This window comes from Solanum stenotomum, chromosome 1, assembly GCF_019186545.1.
Source record: "Solanum stenotomum isolate F172 chromosome 1, ASM1918654v1, whole genome shotgun sequence".
NCBI lineage: Eukaryota > Viridiplantae > Streptophyta > Magnoliopsida > Solanales > Solanaceae > Solanum > Solanum stenotomum.
This window is the reverse complement of record NC_064282.1, coordinates 12,605,623-12,626,877: the sequence shown is the minus strand read 5'-3', so window position 1 is coordinate 12,626,877 and position 21,255 is coordinate 12,605,623. Positions and strand designations below refer to the sequence as shown.

At 35.8% G+C, this 21,255-nt stretch overlaps 2 protein-coding genes across 6 annotated transcripts in view; both read left to right on the top strand.

The window, feature by feature from the left end:
• The window catches only part of LOC125861281 (uncharacterized), a 49,835-nt gene extending 47,996 nt beyond the window's left edge, over nucleotides 1-1,839 (top strand). For all 3 annotated transcript variants that reach the window (XM_049541218.1, XM_049541229.1, XM_049541222.1), the window contains exon 3: nucleotides 534-1,839. In XM_049541218.1, the coding sequence (XP_049397175.1) occupies nucleotides 534-1,697 (1,164 nt within the window). In that variant the 3' untranslated portion in view covers nucleotides 1,698-1,839. The remainder of the gene's footprint in view (nucleotides 1-533) is intronic.
• Nucleotides 1,840-5,518: 3,679 nt separating this feature from the next.
• LOC125861236 (uncharacterized) lies at nucleotides 5,519-20,720 on the top strand. Of its 3 annotated transcripts, none has more exons than XM_049541188.1 (18): nucleotides 5,519-5,806; nucleotides 6,166-6,312; nucleotides 6,403-6,493; nucleotides 7,944-8,062; nucleotides 8,719-8,909; nucleotides 9,014-9,224; nucleotides 10,069-10,309; nucleotides 11,363-11,802; nucleotides 12,289-12,403; nucleotides 12,603-12,802; nucleotides 13,308-13,679; nucleotides 13,844-13,942; nucleotides 14,020-14,238; nucleotides 15,176-15,415; nucleotides 18,259-18,468; nucleotides 19,342-19,611; nucleotides 19,735-19,938; nucleotides 20,167-20,720. In XM_049541188.1, exons 1-18 carry the CDS (start codon nucleotides 5,672-5,674, stop codon nucleotides 20,323-20,325), a joined length of 3,663 nt encoding a protein of 1,220 aa, XP_049397145.1. In that variant the 5' UTR covers nucleotides 5,519-5,671; the 3' UTR covers nucleotides 20,326-20,720. The 3 variants fall into 3 exon arrangements, with proteins under 3 accessions (XP_049397145.1, XP_049397140.1, XP_049397149.1); XM_049541183.1 differs by having other exon boundaries at nucleotides 12,600-12,802; XM_049541192.1 differs by lacking the exons at nucleotides 5,519-5,806; nucleotides 6,166-6,312; nucleotides 6,403-6,493; nucleotides 8,719-8,909 and having other exon boundaries at nucleotides 12,600-12,802.
• Nucleotides 20,721-21,255: the final 535 nt, after the last annotated feature.

The window sequence follows — 21,255 nt, the reverse complement described above, 5'->3', positions numbered from 1 at the left end:
CCCCCCCCCCCCCCCCCCCCCCACATACCTTTTTGGATAGAGAGGCTGTTTCCGATAACCTTTTTATTATAGAAGAATGGTCTTTTTTCTTCTGATCGATAGTTCTGCAATAGTCAAACATATCTAAGGTTACACAACCAACAATTACTTGGATGGATGAAAATTACTATTCATTTTGCTTCATTTGAACTCATCTTATTCCAAATCCATTTTTTTTATTTTCACAATGTAGTTATATGGGCAATTTGAACTCCCCTATTTTTTTGAGAACCTGCTTCTTTAGATCTTGCTCTTTCTGATACACTCTTGTTTGTCTTTCCATTAATTTCCTTATTTTTTTGAGAGATGTTGATGAATACACTATTTAAATGAGCCTTTGTAAGTGAACTTGTTGAAAGTGCCCAACCTAAATAGAGAGGACTAGAAATAAATGTTTCATGGGACTGACACCAACTAGTATGAGTTTGAGCTGTAATTGATATGTATATATCTCTTTCATCTGATTACAATACCTCTTTTGTCTTGGATTGCAGGTTCCAGAGGACGACTTCAAAGCTGTTGCTTATAAGCAGGAATTGAATGAAGTATCAAAATTACCTGCAGATTACATTAAGAGAGAAGACATGGAGATCAAAGATGTGGCTATGAAACATGTATTGCCTTTCCTTCCTGGTAAATCATTGGTGAAGTTTCGGGCAGTGTCCAATGAATGGAATCATTGGATAGTTTGTCCGTTATTAGCATACCAGCAAAGCACTTCATTCCAGAAACTTTCAGGCTACTTTTATCAAGTTGTGGATGTGGATTTCCAATCTGATCCTAATTTCTCGTCTCTGGACCATTCTGCGAATGGTATCCCCAATCCTTCCCTGGGTTTCTTGCCTGAAAGGATTAAAGTTCTCAGTTCTAGCAGCGGGTTGCTCCTTTGCCAGGGGTTGGAGAGTTATTACGTTTGCAATCCTCTGACCGAAGATTGGAAGCGTATCCCTCCTCATCAATATTATCACGGATCTGATCCAGCTGTCATTCTTGCGTTTGATCCTCAGGGTAATATTGAATCGTATTTTCACCTTGTCGCTGCTGTCCCTCTTCTTGATCAACCAGTTGTGTTCTTTGAGATTTACTCGTCTCAATCAAATTCCTGGAGTCGCTCTTCTTCAGAGTGTCTTGAGTTGGAAGATACAACTCTTGTTGGTGGGGGATTATATATGAAGGGGATGGCGTACTGGAGTACAACATCAAATGGTGTGCTAGCATTTGATGTGAAAAATGAGGTCGCTGCAGTTCTACGTGTGCCTATTCCACCTGGGAGATATGGTGCCTTGACTCAGGTAAAGGATGAGCTATCCTATGTAACTGTTTACAACGATTGTGGGGATGTTTTTATGTTAGATATATACGGAGGAATGGACATGAGTCTGAATCACAGTGTCTGCATAAATCTTGGACACAAGAAGTCTCGCCAAACACTGGAGGAAGATCCCTTTATTGACAATGGTACTGTGTTGTGCAGCGTATTACCCTGCATAAACAGTGGTGATGACATTGTGGTGATCTGCACAACTGAAAGGATATATCTTTATTACCTGAGTGGGCAGAAGGTTGAGACTTTTATGACTCCAGGACAACTAAATCCGAAGAGAAGATTCATACCTTACACAAACAGCCTCGCTGCGATACATGAGCTGAAGAACTAGCTGTTGCTGTCAAGTAGAATTCTCATGTCCTTCCATCAGAACTCCTTGAACATTTTGCATCTTCTTTTGTTTTTTATTTGACTTGAATTGCAGATTAAGCTGTTTGAATAGCTTTGTGTTTTTGTTATAGACATGTTTTGGATTGCCAATAGTTATTGTGAGGTTTTAGTTGTCAGTTCCTTTCTACCGCTACTGTTTATATTTGACGATGGAATATGAGGTATGATTAGCTTTACGTTGGAGGTGGAGGGTATTTACTACTTGAACCGATCCCTCTTGTTTTTCTCATAATGAAGAATTAAAGCTTATATTATTTACGTTTACTAGTATATACATAAAAAGATATAAAACTAAACTTTATTTTATATGTGTTTTAATGAAACTGGGAATCGAGAAAAATTCAAATTAATTCGGCATCAATGAAAGTAATAGACATCAGATGAAAACATATAATTTATTTTAATCGAACACAAAATGTTACTCTTCAAATTATTTCTAATAATTGTTTTGTGGAAATTACTAATGGGAAAAGAAGAAACTTTAGAAGATTAACTATGATAATATTCTTATAAATTGGGTTCTTCTCTACTTATATACTAGTAAAATCATTAAAATTATCTAATGTAATAATTAAGATGGACACAAACTAGGAGATACACGCTAAGTAAAAGTGTATCAATCACTAATAAAATTTGATGCAAACTACACAATTTTTACTACTTTAAGGTCTAATTACATAATTCTCGTAAGTTTTCAAAATTACTATTTATGTCAGATTTCGATCTTCAGATACATGTATAATCTACTCGGCTACATTAGGTAAAAAATAGGTGTAATTATACCTTGGATACACTAACTTTCTCGCTCACTTCTCTCCTACATTGCTTGCCTGTCTCCCTCTCCCGCTCACCTTTTTTCCTATGTATCTAAATTTCAGAATGTATCTAGTTCCTCAAATATGTATATCTAGTGTGATTCGCATGTATCTAAGATACACTGACTCTCTCGCTTGCCTCCCTTCTCTCTATCTCTCGCTTGCCTCCCTTCTCTCTATCTCTCGCTTGCCTCTCTCCCTATGTATTTTTATTTCAGAATGTATCTAATGCCAAAAATACATGTATATAAGTGTATTTAACTTCAAATTTGATATAAAATTATTAATTAGTGAGACATTATATCATTATTTCAACAGCAAAGGGCCAAATATACCCCTCTACTATAGGAAATAGTTTAAATATACCCCTAGTTATACTTTCGGGCTAAATATACCCCTCCCGTTATACTTTTGGGATAAATGTACCCTTATCACTAACCGAGGACACGTGGACAAATGAGATTAAATGAACTATTCAATTTAAAATAAATCAAATTCAGATATGACCCGCCCTGCCTCATTAACTTAACCCGGCCTAATAGGTAACATTGACCCACCCGATTTGTCTTTCAAACAACAAAACCTAATGGGCGATCAAAGAGGTCTGCGAACTTTGGAACCTTTGCTTCGCAAATATGAGTTCATATAGTTCTTTGTTGTAATACTTGTGCACGATATAGTTGTGTTGGCAACATTTGTTTAATAACTAAGGTGCATCAACTATTTTCATCAACATGAAACCACAGATTAGCCCAAAAATCTAAACTCAATAATTTAGCAGCAACTCAGCAGTATACCACACCTAAAATAAAAAGTAAATAACAAACTAACTAATCTGGACAAAAAACAAGTACAACACCCCAAAATTATGGTGTTGCATATCGTACCAGACTTCTCTTGGCAAGACGAGTTCTCAAAAAACTTTAAATAGATGAGAAGTATCAAGGGAACCCTGAGGCCAGTGGAGAGGATTACTCAGTCGAACCTGGTAACTAACTAACGCAACAACATTTCACCTCAAAATATATAAACAAATGGTAGAAAATGTAGCATGAGTTTGCCTAAAAAATATATGTAGCAAGAGTTTGGCGAAGCAGTGGTTCCAAGTTCGCAGACCTCTTTGAATCGCCCATTAGATTTTCTTGTTTGAAAGACAAAATTGGGTGGGTCAATGTGACATATTAGGTCGGGTTAAGTTTTTGGGGCGGGGCGGGTTATATTCGAAATTGTTTTTATTTTAAATTGAATAGTTCATTTAATCTGAGCCGTCCACGTGTCCTCTGTTAGTCATAAGGGTATATTTAACCCAAAAGTATAAGGAGAGGTGTATATTTAGCCCAAAAGTATAACTAGGGGTATATTTAAACTATTTCCTATGGTTGAGGGGTATATTTTTGGCTCTTTGTCGTTATTTCAAACTCTATGGAAAATTAATTTAGGGGGTTGGAATTGACTTTTTAAAAGTAATTTATAAGCACCATAATTGGGCACACCTAGCTTTTGATATTTTAAAAACTTTGGCAGAATAACCTGGGAAACCCCTGTACTTTGCTCTGTTTATCAGTTGGACTCTTCTACTCATTACTTTGCCAATTGAACCTTTAAACACATTAAAATACAACATTTAAAACCCTTTTTGGATGGCTCAAAGGTGCGTGTATTACAATTGATTCCACGTCGATTCCATGTCAATTCCACGTCATTTAATAATGCCACATAGAAAATTACATGTTAAAAGTCTAAAACCTCCTATTTCTTTTCATTTTCTCTTTGTTCAAATAGACTCATATCTTTTTTTCACCTCAATTTCTACCCTTCACTTCCATGGTATTTTCCATTGTTGAAGGTGTTAGTGCGATTTTTAATTTTTCTTTGTATTAGCCTCGTCTTAACCTAGAACAAAATATGTTCTGCTCACTAATTTTTTGGTCTATGATTTTTGTGTATCTCGAATTTTAGGATTATGAAATTAGAAAAAAATATTTTTTTATGGGATTTTTTTTATGTAATAGGAGAAAGCTAAAAAAATAATCTGGGTATATGATGAAAATGGAGATAGATTAATTTTTTTCTCTTTTGGGTGTTAGAGAAAATGAAAAAAGATCATTTTTTTTACTTGCTGCGTGTTTGATGAAATTGTACTAAGAGTATTTTTTTTTTTTTGATGTTTGACGAAATTGGAGAAAGCTTATTATATTAAGGGAAAATTATTAAAGAGAAAAGTTTATACAAGTAATGGAGCATATAAATACAGCAGTATAATTATACAAGTAGCAAAAATTAAAGAAAAAAATCAACTGATAATGAAGTATCCATAGAAGTAAGAAGAAGAATGGCAAAAACAAAAAAAAAAGGGGGAATTTTTTGAAAGAAAATTTGAGTGAAAGGCCAGAGAGAGCTAAATTTTTAATCAACAATGGTGTTGGACTCATTAGAGAAGAAGATACATGTTAAAAGGATATAAAGTGACTTTTTTGAAGGTCTTACGCTCTTAAAATGTGTGTATTACACGCACTTCGGACAAAAAAAGTCACATAGGATGACACGTCAAAAAAAGGGTTTAAAATATTGTATTTTAAAGAGTTTAAGGGTTCAGTTGGTAAAGTGGTGAGTAAAAGGATCCAACTAACAAACGAAATCAAATATAAGGGTCTCCCGGGTCATTCCGCCTAAAACTTTCTCTGCCTAATTTTTTTTTAAACACCTTTTTATATTTACACACTTTCTAAATTAAAGAAAAAAAGCTTAAAAAATTAAAAAATAACTTACAATAAATCAATCTAGACACTCTCCAAAAAATGATAAAAATATTTCTATAATAAGATTCGTATAATTTAAGTTACGAACTTACAAGTTACGCTAAGGAGTATAATATAACGGAATAACCTTAGTAAAATACTCTCCATATTTAAACAGTTCGCTGCGCTACTATGCCCTTAAACCCTTTTCCATAAACAGTGTCTTCTTTAAACCCTTTTTAGTATTTATCCATCCCATTCTTCTTCTTCTTCGCCGCCGACGACGATGCTCTTAGTCTTTTGAGGGTTGCAGTTGGAAACCCAGAACGCCAAATTGATTCATAGACTTTTCTCTCTCTGCCATGGCTATCGACGGAGAACAGTCGCACAAATCTCACAGGTCACGTCAGTCTAGTCCTACCGCCAAGAAAAAATCCAAGTCCGACAAGAAAAAAAAGGGTGCTTCCGACGAAAACAATAAACAACATAATCCTAAGGTTTCTTGAATAGTATTTTTTCTTGTAGTTCTTTTTGTTCTTTATGTGCCTGGGTTCGTCTACTGTTTTACTCTATTCTTGACTGATATTTATTAATAATCTGGGTAAATGTTTGTTTCAGTCTATTTTGTTGGTCTAACCAGTCATATATGAATAGATTTTGTTAGTTCTTTTAACTCTAGACCTAAGTCTCCTCACTAGCTCCAGGGTCTTAACTTTTATCATGTAATGGAGAAAGCATATCTACTTTTGTACTCTTTGCATCTTCTTGATTACGTCATCAAGAAAATAATAATTTGGGCACAAGTCCAAGATTTCTTGAATAGTAATTTCTTGAGACTTATAATGTAAATTTGTAGGCATTTGCATTTAATTCCACGGTGAAAGCAAAGAAATTACAAGCACGAGCAACAGAGAAGGAGCAGAAGAGGCTTCATGTCCCAACAGTTGATAGGTCCACTGGTGAACCAGCTCCATATGTTATTGTAGTGCAGGGACCTCCCAAGGTTGATTTCACATGGTTGTTTTTGGTTAGATGTCATTCATTGGGTTTTAGATTTGATCTTCTTATGGATTATGCTATTATGCTATTATAGGTTGGGAAGTCACTGTTAATTAAGTCTCTCGTGAAGCACTATACAAAGCAAAATTTACCTGAAGTTCGAGGTCCCATCACTATAGTATCAGGTATGTATTGGCTTCCCACCTTGTTCCTTTTTCCGGTTAGCTTAGTCCATAAATGAATAATTGGAAGTATTAGAAAGAAAGTATGGATTCACCTGATCACATCTGAGATATTATCTTTGATGGTTTCTGTTTATCTCATGTTTCGTCTTGATTGTGATTTTTGTCTCTTTCAAAAAGGAGGTAGAGAGGTTATCAAATATGCTGGAGGTGTTGGGTGGTTGTGGAAATTATTCATTTAACATATTACAGTATATCCATTTTCTTGTTCCTTATCCTTTTCCTGCTCCCCATTTCAATTACAATGGTAGGCTTTCGAGATGGACTCCGTACTTTAGCGAAGACCATAATTAAATTTTCCTAATACTTCCCCTTTGCCCATATATCATTTTAAGTTTAATGAATGAAATAAAAGAGAAAAGCTAATTTTCTTGTATAAAGATGTTTTTGTGTAGGAGGTTATTTTACTTTCATTTGGGTTTCTTTCTACTTAATTTACTCTGCATTCAGAATAACTTCAGCTGGCTGGTTTTTACTGGTTTTGACATTATATTTAGTTCTCCACAAGCAAGACATGCCTCCAAAATCAGTTGGGACATGGTATACAGTGAGTGCTTGGTTTCGCGTCCGAGTAATCTGCTGTGGTTGTGATGGTGTTACTGACTCTGATATGTATATAAACTGTCAAATTGTATTTTATAGCTATACTTTTTTTCTCTTTTCGTTTTTTTGGTACGTGATCGAGGATATGCTTTTCTGCTTTATTGCAATATGTTAGTAACTGGTCTTGTCAAATGTGCACTTAAGCCCGGTAGGCAAGGCACTTTGTAGGATGAATGTTGTGCCTTGCTAAATTGCTGTTTCAGTGGAAGCTCTTTGTTGGTGATTCAACACAAATCCTAGGTTAATTATGAAACTCTTGAGTTTTGCCTGTAGGTTGACTCTAAAACATTAAGGTGGCTGGATCAATTTAGTGTGAAGTGTTAAGGAAACTCAGCAGATGGAAATATTCTAGTCTCTACTCCCTAGGAATAGGAAATTAAATTAAAATATTTTTACAAGAGAGTTAGTTACTAGTTACAATTGCATTGTGAACTTAAAAACTTAACCAGAAATAGAGTGGAACTTGAACTACCATGGTCTTTATCCACCAATATATTAACTTAATATGCAGTGTTTTATTTCCATCAATTTTGCGTCTTTTTTCATTTAGTTGAGTCTTGTTAATATATCCCATAAAGCAGGTTTTGGTGCTTTTCTATGCCTCTCCTTTGACATTATTGATAATATCTAGAAGACTTTTTTTTCCCTTTTGATGTCCCAAAGTAAGGTGTCAACTTAATCAATTAGAAGAGTAGCTATATATGCAGTATTGGCATAACTATATTCTATTGCATTTTACTTGGATCTTTGGTATTGGAAAATTATTGTTAATTCATTTGTGACATTGTAGGTAAGCAGAGACGTTTGCAGTTTATAGAGTGTCCGAATGATATCAATGGAATGATTGATGTGGCAAAGTTTGCGGATTTGGCATTGCTTCTCATTGATGGTAGCTATGGCTTTGAAATGGTGCGCTTTTGTTTCTTAAGAGAAAAAAGACTCTTTAGGATAAGCATAAGATTGTTCTAGCGTTTTCTCATTGAATATGTAGCAACTACTTTAGTCTAAGGATGGGTTATTCGTTGTGAGTTAGGTGAGATTGAATTATATGCAGATATTATCATTAATGTAAGTTCTTGATTCCTCTGTCTTTCAAATTGATCCTCTTTGTCCCATTTTATTTGACATGCCTTTTCTCATGACATGCAAAAATATTAGTACTTGAAGAAAGTGTAATACATTATTACTCTATACCATGATTTCCTCATTAATACCTGATCACTTTCAACAACTATTTTCCATGCTATCTTCTAACACTATCAATTCAATATGCTAGTTAAGTTATTTAATGGTGTGTTTGATCAAAATCTTTCACAGAATAGCAGAGGCAGACGGAGTATCAGTTAGATTCCTTACATAAACTTAATTGGTTATATTAAAATTGACATTTGTTGCATGCTTCCATCTTGTTACCAAGGTAACACAGAGGGTGTTATATTCTTTCTCTAGTACCTTTCACATTTACTGATTGGTGATTTCTGCCAACTTTATTTCCTCTATGAAAATTTCTCGGCTGATATTTTTTTTGTTGGTAGACCTTGTGATTGGTTTAATTAATTTTGCAGGAGACCTTTGAATTCCTTAATATACTGCAAAATCATGGATTCCCTAAAGTTATGGGTGTTCTTACACATCTCGACCAGTTCAAGGATGTTAAGAAGCTTAAAAAGACGAAACAACGGTTAAAACATAGATTTTGGACTGAGATATATGATGGAGCTAAATTATTTTATTTGTCTGGTCTTATCCATGGGAAGTAAGTCCCTGGCTTCCATATTTGAAAATACATGTTTAGCATGCTACATTGATATGATGTAATATTTCTATTTAATTTATGAAACAATTTTTGTTAATGAGTAGGTACTCTAAACGTGAAGTGCATAATCTTGCTCGGTTTATCTCTGTCATGAAGTTTCCTCCTTTATCCTGGCGCATGTCCCACCCCTACATTGTTGTAGATCGATTTGAAGATGTAACTCCCCCTGAAAAAGTGCGCATGGACAACAAGTGTGACAGAAATGTCATTTTGTACGGTTATCTTCGTGGTTGTAATATGAAGAAAGGAACAAAGGTCTGTGATGTGAATGCTTTGTTTCTTGTACTTTACTTGTATTTGGTTGGGAAAGAACTTTTAGTAGTACAGTTTCAAAAAATAACTTTTAGTACTAATTCATGTCAAATAAAATTCTGATTATGCTATGAACTGGCTGTTTATAGGCATAGAAGCAAAGGTTCGTGCACCCTGTAAGGTCAATTGAAAGTAATAAAGTTGCTGAGACTTGAGAGATGGCATACCAATATGCCTAACATCTTATGGAGTGTTAGTTGGCTCTATCGGGCTACAAATTGATGAACTTTAAGAGTGACAATACAACAGATCTGGTTCAAAGACTCAGAGAAAATCATCAAGCTTAACGTTCAAATGCATATTATGTATCTAGTGGCTAATATAGAGACTTTTGGCTATAGTTTTAGAAATTTCGCGTATAGTATGGACCTTTGGCCTTTTTGGTGTAAACTTGTCATCATATGCGAGAAGGAAAAATGATACTCTTATCAATGTTTTGTAGATTTTGCACAGGGAATCTTTTGTAGCGGCCAACATTAGCTTAGTGCTTGGCTATTTCACTTGTGAATAATATTTTCTTTACTTGTCAACAATTAGAGTTTGTGAGTTCTACTGTTCGATGTACTATTGAAAGGGAACAAGTTATCTCCCTTTCATAACAAAGCAGAGAAGATCGGGAAAGATGGATGCCTTTGGGATACAAACTCACTAGTTGTATAATGACTCATGTGAAGACCGTGTCATTTTATTTATATCTAGTTATTTTAATATATGGTGTTTCAGCTAGTGATTTAGCAGTTTATTTCTCCCTTGTCCATGTTCTAAAGCTGCTTCACAATATGACCAGGTACATATTGCTGGTGTTGGTGATTATTGTTTAGCTGGTATAACAGCATTACCTGATCCATGCCCTCTACCATCTGCTGCCAAGAAGAAGGGACTAAGGGACAAGGAAAAGCTGTTTTATGCCCCCATGTCTGGATTGGGCGATCTTCTTTATGATAAGGATGCTGTGTATATAAACATAAATGATCACTTTGTCCAGTTCTCTAAGGTTGATGAAACAGCTGCTGTTGGGGGTCGCAGAGGTAAATATTTCCTCTCTGTTTCTTATAAACCTATATTTTTTTTTTAATAAAAATAGACGAATTCCAAATTTTTTTAGCTTATGGGAAATTCACATTCCCTTATTTAGTCCAGCAAGATAAGTGATATGCCTCAGGCTATCTTTTGGTTATAGCTTTTTTTGTTGTTTGAATTGGTAAGTTCTTATTCATAAACAGCTATAGCTTTAAAATTTGCTGCTTTACCAATTAGTAGGGCTTGAATGTCGTTGCTTTCCTTTTCTTGCTCTGGATTCCTTCCAACCCTATCAGTTACTCATCATAATTTCTGGCTGAACTCTACTAATTATTGGTCAAGCGACTTAATAAGACCAAATGTTGATTATGAAAACTTCTCTTGTTGCTGGTGTTTGTGTCATCCATTTCCTCCACGTTCAGTCTTTCTCTCTCTTTTGCATTTGAAGGAGTGCTATTTGCTTAGATGGTCTTAGAAGTTGTTGAGAACTCCTATATGTTGCAAAATTTTAGTACATCTTTTTACCAATTGCTTAGATACCGTCGGGACAGGAATGGTCGTTGTTAATCTTATGATCGAAACTAGTTTCTGAGAAAACCTTATGATCGATAGTGGTTTGTTGGATTGTGTGCATTTTCACTAAGCTGACCAATTGAAAAGAAAAATTGAGTTATGCTACTGTCACCTCCCTACCATGTTATTACGAAAAATGGTCCGTACATTTGTCAAACTACATTAGGTGGATGCCAATAGCAACTAATGCGTGAAAAAAAATAAAAGAACAGGATTATGTTAGATACAATTTTTTTTTGCATAGACTGATAATTAAAAATCTCACCTGTGTCATGCATGGATCTACAACTAGTTTTTTTTTTTAACACTGGTAATTTGTATTTTTCAGTATTACGGGCTTTGACTAGTTTTCTTAATAATGGATAAAGAAAATATTGGATGTTGAGATCACCTTTTTCCAACATGCTATATGTTCTTATTTTATTTTTTGGGTCACAACTTTTGGCAAGATATTTTCCCACTGACAAGTATTATCCTCCTGATCTCAGGGAAGGTCAATGATGTCGGAGAGGCTTTAGTTAAATCACTTCAGAACACGAAATATTCAATCGATGAGAAGTTAGAAAATAGTTTTATTTCCCTTTTTGGGAAAAAACATAATCCATCCTCATCAAATCATGCTAAAGCTGATCAAACTAATGATTTGGTGCTTGCGGAGCAAGATCAGTCTGGGTTTGAACCCAACAGCGATGGATCAGATGAAGACAATGATGCTGAAGATTTGAATGAGTTGGAACCATTACAGTTGGAGCGTACTCATCCAAAGGAGTCAAAGGACACCTCTGATGATAGTTCTGAGGAAGAAGATAATATTGGATCAGAGAAGCACCCAGGATTGAGTAGTAGTTTCAGGGAACATGTTGATTTCCATGATGGAAGAATGAGAAGAAAAGCTATCTTTGATAATGATAATGATTTTGATGAAAAGGTAAGCCAATGACATTCGTGATCTAGTTCTTGTCCTTCACGTTGTGCCTCATCTTGTCTATGAGGTGTTTGTGTATAGCGGATAAAAAACAAGTAGACAGCTATCTGTACCAGAATATTAAGGAGGAAAGCTTATGCCTCCTGTTTTTCTTTTCTTTCCTATTTGGAGAAATCTGATGAACCTGTTGCTTTCCACCTATGTAAGAGTCCCTGAAAACTGTGCCAGTTTTTTTTGGGAGCAGAGGTTCTTTGAATGAAGAATAGTGCTTTCTAAAACTCATCAATTACCCCTTTCCAATATTTATATAAACCTCACCTGCGTATTATTGTCCACATTAATTTGTATAAGTTGTTACGTCTTTCACATATATGCTCTGAACTTAAGTTTTGACCCAAGTTATGCTCTTGTATGTCCTGGTTCACTGTGTGGTGGAATTGGACTTTGATATGCGTATATGTTGTATTTATACTACATCATTAAATCCAGGATTATAGTGAAGAAGATGTCGAAGAGGATGCACAAGATGATGATTTAGAGGACACTGATGAGGAAAATGAAGCTTATCAAAATTCAGGGGATGATGATGATTTTGATACAGATGGTAGGTTTTTGATCTTCATTTAGTAGAGACATCATTCTCTGTGTAGTTTGATCTCCATTTAGTATTTCATCATCCCCTTGGCCTAGGAGTAAATGAAGTTCCTAACTTGCTGTAAAGTAGCTCGCTTTCTTTCCAATCCTTTTCTAATTACTCCAAATCTTTCATTTCTTATGGAATCTTTGTTTGTTTCTTTTAGTAGAAGAGGACACGGGCAATGCTTCAAGATGGAAAGAGTTCCTGTCAGAAAGGACACGTAATCGCCAAAATGTCAATCTTATGCAGCTTGTATATGGGGCATCTGAATCCAAGTCAACTACAAAAGCTGAGTTACAACAGCATGGAGCTGAAAATGATGAAAGTGATACTGAGTTCTTCGTGCCCAAAGGGGAAGGAACAAAGGTTTTGTCTTATACAGCTCATCAAATAATAAAGCTTTTGGTTCCACGGTAGTTTGATTTTGGTCCATGTGATACCCAGCGAAGCACATTGCGTGTCAATTAGATGAAACATGTGTTACGAGAATCATTTTCTATAATATCTGCATTACAATTTCAGAGTATCCATCCACTCTAGTCTAAAAGATATGGAGATGGATTACTCAATCACGTGGCTACTATGTCTGTCTTTTACCTAGTATTTTGAGGGTAGCTTGATTTTGAGAACTGTTATAATATCTTCAAATTTTTTTGTTCCTACTTTGTAACCCGAAAGTGTATGCAGTAGAAGTATCAAAATGACTTCGTTGTAGTAGAGGACATGATAGTCATGTGGAGGGACCAAAGAAAAGCATTCTCATTGCAGTTAATTATAGCTCTTCTGCTGTTGTAGTTGTTTTTTATTTTACCACTTTTATTTTGGTAGGAGTTGAAATGACTTTGTCAAATTATTGCATTTCCTTGTGCAGAAACCCGAAGAGCAGATGAATGATGATAATATTGATTCCGAGGACTGCTCCAAATTTGTAAATTTTTCAAGTCAAATTGACTGGAGGATTCAAGAATCAATTGAAACCATCCGTTTCCGGTTTGTCAGCAAAGGCTGGTCCAAAGCGGCTCGTGGAGGTGGCTCAAGGGATGTTAATGGTAATGATGATGTTGGTGAGGATGACGAGGATCTGTTTGGTGATTTTGAAGACTTGGAAACAGGTCAGAAGTATGAGAGCCATGAGACAGGTGGCACTGGAACTAATGATATGATCCGCATGGATGATGATTCAGCAGTTGAGGAGCGCAGGCTAAAGAAATTGGCACTTCGTGCAAAATTTGATTCTCAATATCCTTTTGTTACCTCATCTTTATTTCCTTTTCCTTCCACTCCACCCCGTCATCTTTCATTCATCATCAAATATTTTCTCTACCTTAACTATGATGGGATCACACTGGGATGTTGTTGTTGTTGTCCTTGCAATTTGTTTTATGACCTTAACTTCTATGTACATATGGTGGGTCGGATTCCTCCAATGAGGATGAGGACGAGGTTATTAAACCAGACACAAAGTCTCATCGGGGTCAAGCTGATGGAAATGGGTACTATGATAAGGTAAGGTTTGGTTAATTTCAGCCAAACATAAAGTGGGGATGCATTTACTTTATAGTTGATCATGTCCTATTTCACAGTTGAAGGAAGAGGTAGAGCTTCAGAAACAAGTGAATTTAGCAGCACTAAATGAACTTGATGAGGCCACTCGGATAGAGATAGAAGGCTTCAGAACAGGAACTTATCTTAGACTAGAAGTTCATGATGTCCCCTCTGAAATGGTTGAATATTTTGATCCTTGCCATCCGATTCTTCTCGGAGGTCTAGCACTTGGAGAAGAAAATGTTGGATACATGCAGGTAAAAGCTCCTCTTTGGTTATGTCCAATTTGTTTTTGTTTTTTTTTGTGTTTATTTACCCCATAAAATGGATATTCAATGAAAACGCTTGATTGTTGGTTTTGTAAACAATTGAAAGAACTAGTATTCACTTCTTTAGAAGTTTGTCTCTTCTCTACGATATATTAATGAGTTAAACTTGTTCATTTTACTGTAAGCTATCAGTTGTGAACGATTTATGGATGGATTATTAACTCCCAGTCAGAGAGACCATCACATAGTTATGGTATTATGAATGCTAGAAGACACAACAGACTGCTCAGATACGGTCATAAGATAAGAGAGAAGTGCAACCTGAAACAATTTTTTGAGAGCCTATCATCTTTGTTTACAGAAAGAAAGCTATTAGTTTGCCCAGAAAGAAAGCTATTACTGGAAATAAGATTCTGTCAAAATTCTATTTCTTTGAGTTTAATCTAGGTGTAAACTTTCCTGTTCTAAGCAAATCCCCCATTAACTAGCAAAGTTCTGAGCATGTGATGGTAGTAGGCTTATAATACCCTGACTGGAAGTCCCTGTTACTCTCAACAGCTTATCTGCAAGTATAGTAGACAGTACTGAAAAAAAAGGAGGCGAGAGGCTCCTGCCCCTGTCATGCATTTATGTAGTATGTTAGCAGGACTCATGAATAGAAAAAAGAAAAGACTCTTGCATAAATGAAATGACCATAAAAGTTAATGCATCATGGTGTAATTTATTTGATCAATGTTAATGCCTTGTTATGATGTGTAATTATATGAAGTTAAATTTTGGGAATGAATAATCTTAATTTCTATTTTCCGAATGAGTGCATAGTTTCATCCCAATACTACTGGTGAAAACTTAATTTCTATTTTCCGAATGAGTGTATAGTTGCATCCCAATACTACTGGTGAAAACTATCTTCTTTTTTTTTCAGGTTCGGTTGAAGCGGCACAGGTGGCACAAGAAAGTGCTGAAGACTAGGGATCCAATTATTGTTTCTATTGGTTGGAGGCGCTACCAAACTGTACCTATTTATGCCATTGAGGATCTAAATGGCCGTCATCGTATGCTCAAGTACACTCCTGAACACATGCATTGTTTGGCAATGTTTTGGGGTCCCCTTGTGCCTCCACACACGGGAATGATCGCTGTCCAGAACTTGTCAAATAATCAAGTAAGTTGTCACTTGTAGTTGCCTATGTTTGCTGTTAAGTACTTGTCAAACAATTAGGTAAGGTGTTGTATTTAGGTGGGCCTCTGGAAAGTTGTGTGGGAATGCATTCAGCAAGTACAAAGCTAACCTGTTATGGTCTATTTCCCCATTTCTTCCTATTGATGGAAGTCTTAACTTTACAAGTCTAGAAATTCAAGTACACCTAGGGCTTTGGTTTGGAAGTAAGAGTGCAACACAGGTTCAAACTTGCTATAAACAATAGCCCATTATATAAGTTGAGAAGGGTGGAGAGAGCGGGCCCGTTATTCACCAATTTCTGATCTGCACTATTGGCCCTTGTGGATTTCTCGTTTATTAACAAAGAAAAGAGGAAAAAGGCCTAGCAATACAAGCCAAACCAATTTCCTTAAATTAATTGGGAACCATATGTTTACTCGTAGATGGAAGAATCATCCATTAGTACAAATTCATTTGTCTTCACTAGATTGTAGTCTCTTTTTAGTACTTATTGCTTGATTTACATAACATTTTACTGCCTCCGTTCATTTTATGGCTTTGTGCTTGGCCATTTTCATTTCTAAATATGCTTTAGGCCTTATTTGTTTTTCTATGAAGATTAAGACGTATGAATCTAAATATCAAGATTTGTATTAAAATTTACATGTTTGAGTCTGAATATACATATGAATATTAAGATATAAGATATGGATACTTAACAGTTAAGACTGTTGTTTTCTCAACATCTGAATATATAAAACTTGTCTTCATTTAAAAATTAATAAAATTTGAATAAAATATTAAAGTAACCTAACACTATATCAATAATTTTTTTTTGATGAGTTGATTGATTTCATTGATGACATTTAGTATATGCAGAAAAGAAGAGTGCTAAGAAATATACATCAGCTCCCTAGAGAGAATAAGTCTAAAGGTTTAGGGAACAAATAAAGTAAGACTGGTCATCAAAAAAAAACAAATAAAGTAAGACTATCTTGCAATTTATAGGGAACATATTATGCCAACTAAAATGTTTAAAATACACTCACCATTGCCAACTACCTCCTCTGTGGCCCTCTATTATTAATTACTACCCGTCACAACCACCATCCTCACCCACAACATCACTACCAATCTCTACAATCAACTGTCACCAACACTTGCAATCATCACCACCAATCACCATTACCACAACAACTACCACCATTCGTCACCAGTATATAATGCCAACCATCACCATAATTATCTGTTCAACCACAATTGTTAACTACTATTACCATATGAATTGACGCGGTCCATTCAAGATTAGGTGCCTTGGTATATGTTGTTTGCGGATGACATAGTACTGATTGATGAAATGCGCAGTGAAGTTAATGCTAGATTGGATGTATGGAGACAAACTCTGGAGTCTCAAGCGTTCAGGTTAAGCAAGACCAAGCAGAGCATTTGGAGACCAAATTCAGTAATACAATGCAAGAGGCAGGCTTGGAGTGAGGCTTGACACACATGCTATCCCTAAGAAAGATAGTTTCAAGCAGATTGAGCCTATAATCTAGTGAAATGGGGACATCGACAATGATATCACATAGGGATGTTCAAAATCGAACCGAAACCGATAACCCGAACCGAAAACAAGTTATTGGTTTATCAGTATTGGGTTATTGGTTTAGCGGTTTTGATAACGGTTTTGATTTTTTTTGTTATCGGATTATCGTTTCTTAACGGTTTGAAGTTTTTTCTTAACGAGTTAACCGGTAACCCGATAGTAAATTAAATAATTATATTTATACCATTTTGTATATAAAGTCCTTGACTTAGAGTTTGGTTTCATACTTTATTTTTTGTTGTCTCAAATACTTGGTTATTCTACAATGTAAAAATGTTTGCTTTTGAGCAAGATGTAACTTGTGAACTCATGTGCATGGTTTATTTGGTTTGTCACCTTGTTTCTAAGTGATTTTCAATGTTTTTTTTTTGTGTCAAATCTTAACGATTAAACCGATAACGATAAAAAACTGATAAACCAAAAACCGATAAGCCAATATCTTAATGGTTCTACGGTTTAGCATCTCTACAACTCGATAACCAATAAGCCAAACCGATAAACTTCAAAACCGAACCGAGCGATACGCAGCCCTAATATCACACATCGTATTGGTGCGGCGTGGATGAAGTGGAAGCTCGCATCTGGAGCTTGTTGGTAATAACAATGTAGCATTGAAACTTAAAGGTAAGTTTTATAGAGTGATGGTTAGATTGATTTTGTTGTATGAGGTGGAGTGTTGGCTGGCTAGTCAAGAACTCCCATGTTCAAAAGATGTGTTGACATACAAGAAGCGATAATATTAGGAATTAGGATATTCGGGATAAGGTGAGAGTGGCCTCCGGGTGGACAAGATAAGAGAAGCGAGATTAAGATGGTTTGGATATTTGAAGAGATGCGCAGACACCCTAGTGAGGAGATGTGAGAAGTTGGTTATAGTAGGCACGAAGAGAGGTAGAGGTAGATCGAAGAAGTATTTGGGAGAGAAGACAGAACATGACACAACTCTAAGGTTACCCAAGACATGACCTTAGATAGGAGGGCGTGGAGGATTGTTTTGCTTTTTGATGGTTTAGGCTTGTTGGTGTTTATTTTTGTACTGGCCATATTATTGTAGTTCCTGTTTTGATATTTATTGTGTTGATATTATCGCACTATTTTGTTGTTCTTGTAGCCTTTTGCATTGCTTCCCTTGTTAGTTGCTATATTCTTTCTACACTGTTTTCTTCTTCTTTGTACTTGGATTTCTGATCCTGCCTCTGTGCTGATTGTTCTACCTTTGTCTGTCTCTATATTTTTACAGGCATCCTTTAGAATCACTGCGACTGCAACTGTGCTAGAGTTCAACCATGCAGCAAGAATAGTCAAAAAGATTAAGTTAGTTGGTCACCCATGTAAAATATTCAAGAAGACAGCACTTATCAAGGACATGTTCACTTCAGATCTTGAAATAGCTAGGTTTGAAGGTGCAGCTATTCGAACTGTTAGTGGAATTCGTGGGCAAGTGAAAAAGGTAGTTTACCACTTTGGGTATCATTTAACTGCTGTCTCACTTTGCTTCCTGGTTTTCTAGTTAGGGATACTTGTGCTTGACTGTAAATTGACAGGACTTTAGACAATATAATCAAGTCGGGAAGAAGATAGTTTCTTGTCACTTCATCTAGATACTGACTTCTCATGTTCATTCCCTCTTTTTCTCTAAATATTAAACCACCATCAATCAACCCAAGATTAAATAATTATACTAATTTTTGGGATCAACGCAATTTTTAAAAATTGCATGCTGGTGGTATTCAACTACATTTGATCAGAGGGATAAACAGTATGAGATGTTATTTTTTGAGATTCTGACCACATCTGTAGAAAGAATAGAAAAGTTACGCGTTGTTGATTTGTTGAGCATAACATATTTAGTATTTTAATTTTCTAACAAAGCATGGATTTACACACTACAAAGATGATTTGTTGACCATAAGATATTTAATATTTTAATGTTCTAACAAAGCATGCACTTACACACAACAAAGATGAATTCTTTAAAAAGAAAAAGGTGCATGTGCACTGGGGGGTGGGGAAGGGGTCTTCATCCATACCTGCCTGCCTGCTTGTGCTCGTTATTCGGGGTTTCCTCTGACTCTTCTCTCCATACCTATGGGTTATCCATGGACACTAGTTTGTGGTTCTTGTTAATTGTAGCTAGACTTGACATTTTCTTAACAGTATTTGTCTCGTTGTTTGGAGGATGATCCAAAGGTTGTACATGTTGCAAAGTGATTCTACCACAGAAAGTTGTGAAGATGTAGTAGAAGCAGTTCTCTATGTTTTGGAATGGTTTTACTCGTTTCCTAATTCATTTCCCTACTTCTGTTGTTGGTGTTAATGTTAGGCTGCTAAAGAAGAGATTGGTAACCAACCCAAGAAGAAGGGTGGGAGTGCCAAAGAAGGCATTGCTAGATGCACATTTGAGGATAAGATTCTTATGAGTGACATTGTTTTCTTGCGTGCTTGGACTCAAGTTGAAGTTCCTTCCTTCTACAATCCATTGACAACAGCATTACAGCCACGTGATCAAACTTGGCGAGGAATGAAAACAGTTGCTGAATTAAGGAGAGAACATAATCTACCAGTGCCTGTCAACAAGGATTCATTATATAAGGTGAAACATGTTATTTCACATGTTTGTTAATAACTTAATTATTACATTCAAAGTCTTTCTGTTGCGTTTTTTTCTTCCTGCTGACAGACGCCGCTTTGCTTGTTATGTTGTTTGATGCCACAGCCAATTGAACGAAAGCGGAAAAAGTTCAACCCCTTGGTAATTCCCAAGCAATTACAGAAAGGTCTCCCCTTTGCCTCTAAGCCCAAGGATGCTCCAGCTCGGAAGCGACCACTCCTGGAAGATCGGAGGGCTGTGGTGATGGAACCTCATGAGCGCAAAGTGCTTGCTAATATTCAAAAACTTAGACTCATTCAGCACGAGAAGGTATGCTCTCTCCTACAGGAGCAGTTAAGACTTGGTTTAACTACTAGTACTTTCCTGGCTGTAGGTTGTGGTCACTTGCCCATTAGTACTAGCTACAAGCTCTTAAAAGAGTTATTTGGATAATTCATCCTTAAGTGACAGTGCCATAATTTTACTGATTGTCAAAGCTTATAGTATCTGTTTGGATATGAATAGTATGGTCACTTTTGTTTTAAATGCATTTTTCAGATAAAAACACGCAAGCTCAAAGATGAAGAGAAGAAGAAAGCACTTGAAACAGAAAGGTCCAAGGAAGAGCAACTCTCAAAGAAGCGACAAAGAGAAGAGAGACGAGAAAAGTACCGTGTGCAGGATAAGATGAATAAGAAAAGCCGCAGGGATACTTAGTCCTGAAACAGTTTTATATACCCATATAATTGGGCCAATCTTGCTGGAAGAACTGAGAGCATGGTTTACTGTCAAACTGGGCTACATATCATTTAGTGGCGACTTTGCAGCATCAGTGGTGACTTGTTGTAATCAGCTTGCTATGAGGTGCGACTTTAATGTGTTTGGTCAAACACTGGATAGTTTGCTATCCTCGACTCCGCAGCCTTGCGGTGTACCATGGTCGATGCATCCCCAAATGGAAAATATTTGCCAATTTTTTGTAGTTTAGGGAATTGATTATTATTTATTAAGGTGATTCTATACAAGATGTAATAGTAACATAAATATACAATTCAATGCTTTACTTGTGATGTTTTTTTGCTGGAAATTACCGGAAACCCTGCTGCCCCCTTCAGGTGCATTCTGGGTAAATTCGCTCTTGTGCAATAGCTTGTAAACCACACGGAAGACTTAAACTTCATTAGACAAGTCCAGCGTGTTGAAGTACACATTCAGTTTCTGTTCTCTCATTATGTAGATGGTGCACTGTTCGTATAATCTCTAATACTTATATATGTAAAAAGAATTCTCTTTACACTTTTCAGTTGGATCTAAAGATTAAAACGTTTAACATTTTACTAGTTTTACTCCAATTTAGTGGCATGTCTAAGTTAAGCTAGAAATCAATAATCCCTTACATTTCTTCAGGTAAAATCAAAAGTTGCAATCAAAATGATCACCAAGCTTATCATTATGCTTCCAAAACTGCGAGTTTAGGCTTTAATATTCTAGATAATATAAACCTACCAAATAGGAAAGTAGGCTATTTATATTTTAGTACTAACTAAAAGCTATAAAGCTGTTAATCACCCACACATGAATCATTACTCATGACAACATAAAATATTTTTCATGTTTGTATTAGTACCATTCGTTTTAAAGATTCAC

Excerpts from the sequence above, each read along its gene's own strand:
- LOC125861236 (XM_049541183.1), top strand. The coding sequence starts at position 5,672 with ATGGCTATCGACGGAGAACAGTCGCACAAATCTCACAGGTCACGTCAG. Across the intron at positions 6,313-6,402 it reads TAGTGCAGGGACCTCCCAAG|GTTGGGAAGTCACTGTTAAT; the intron begins GTTGATTTCACA and ends ATGCTATTATAG. Across the intron at positions 15,416-18,258 it reads AGAACTTGTCAAATAATCAA|GCATCCTTTAGAATCACTGC; the intron begins GTAAGTTGTCAC and ends ATATTTTTACAG.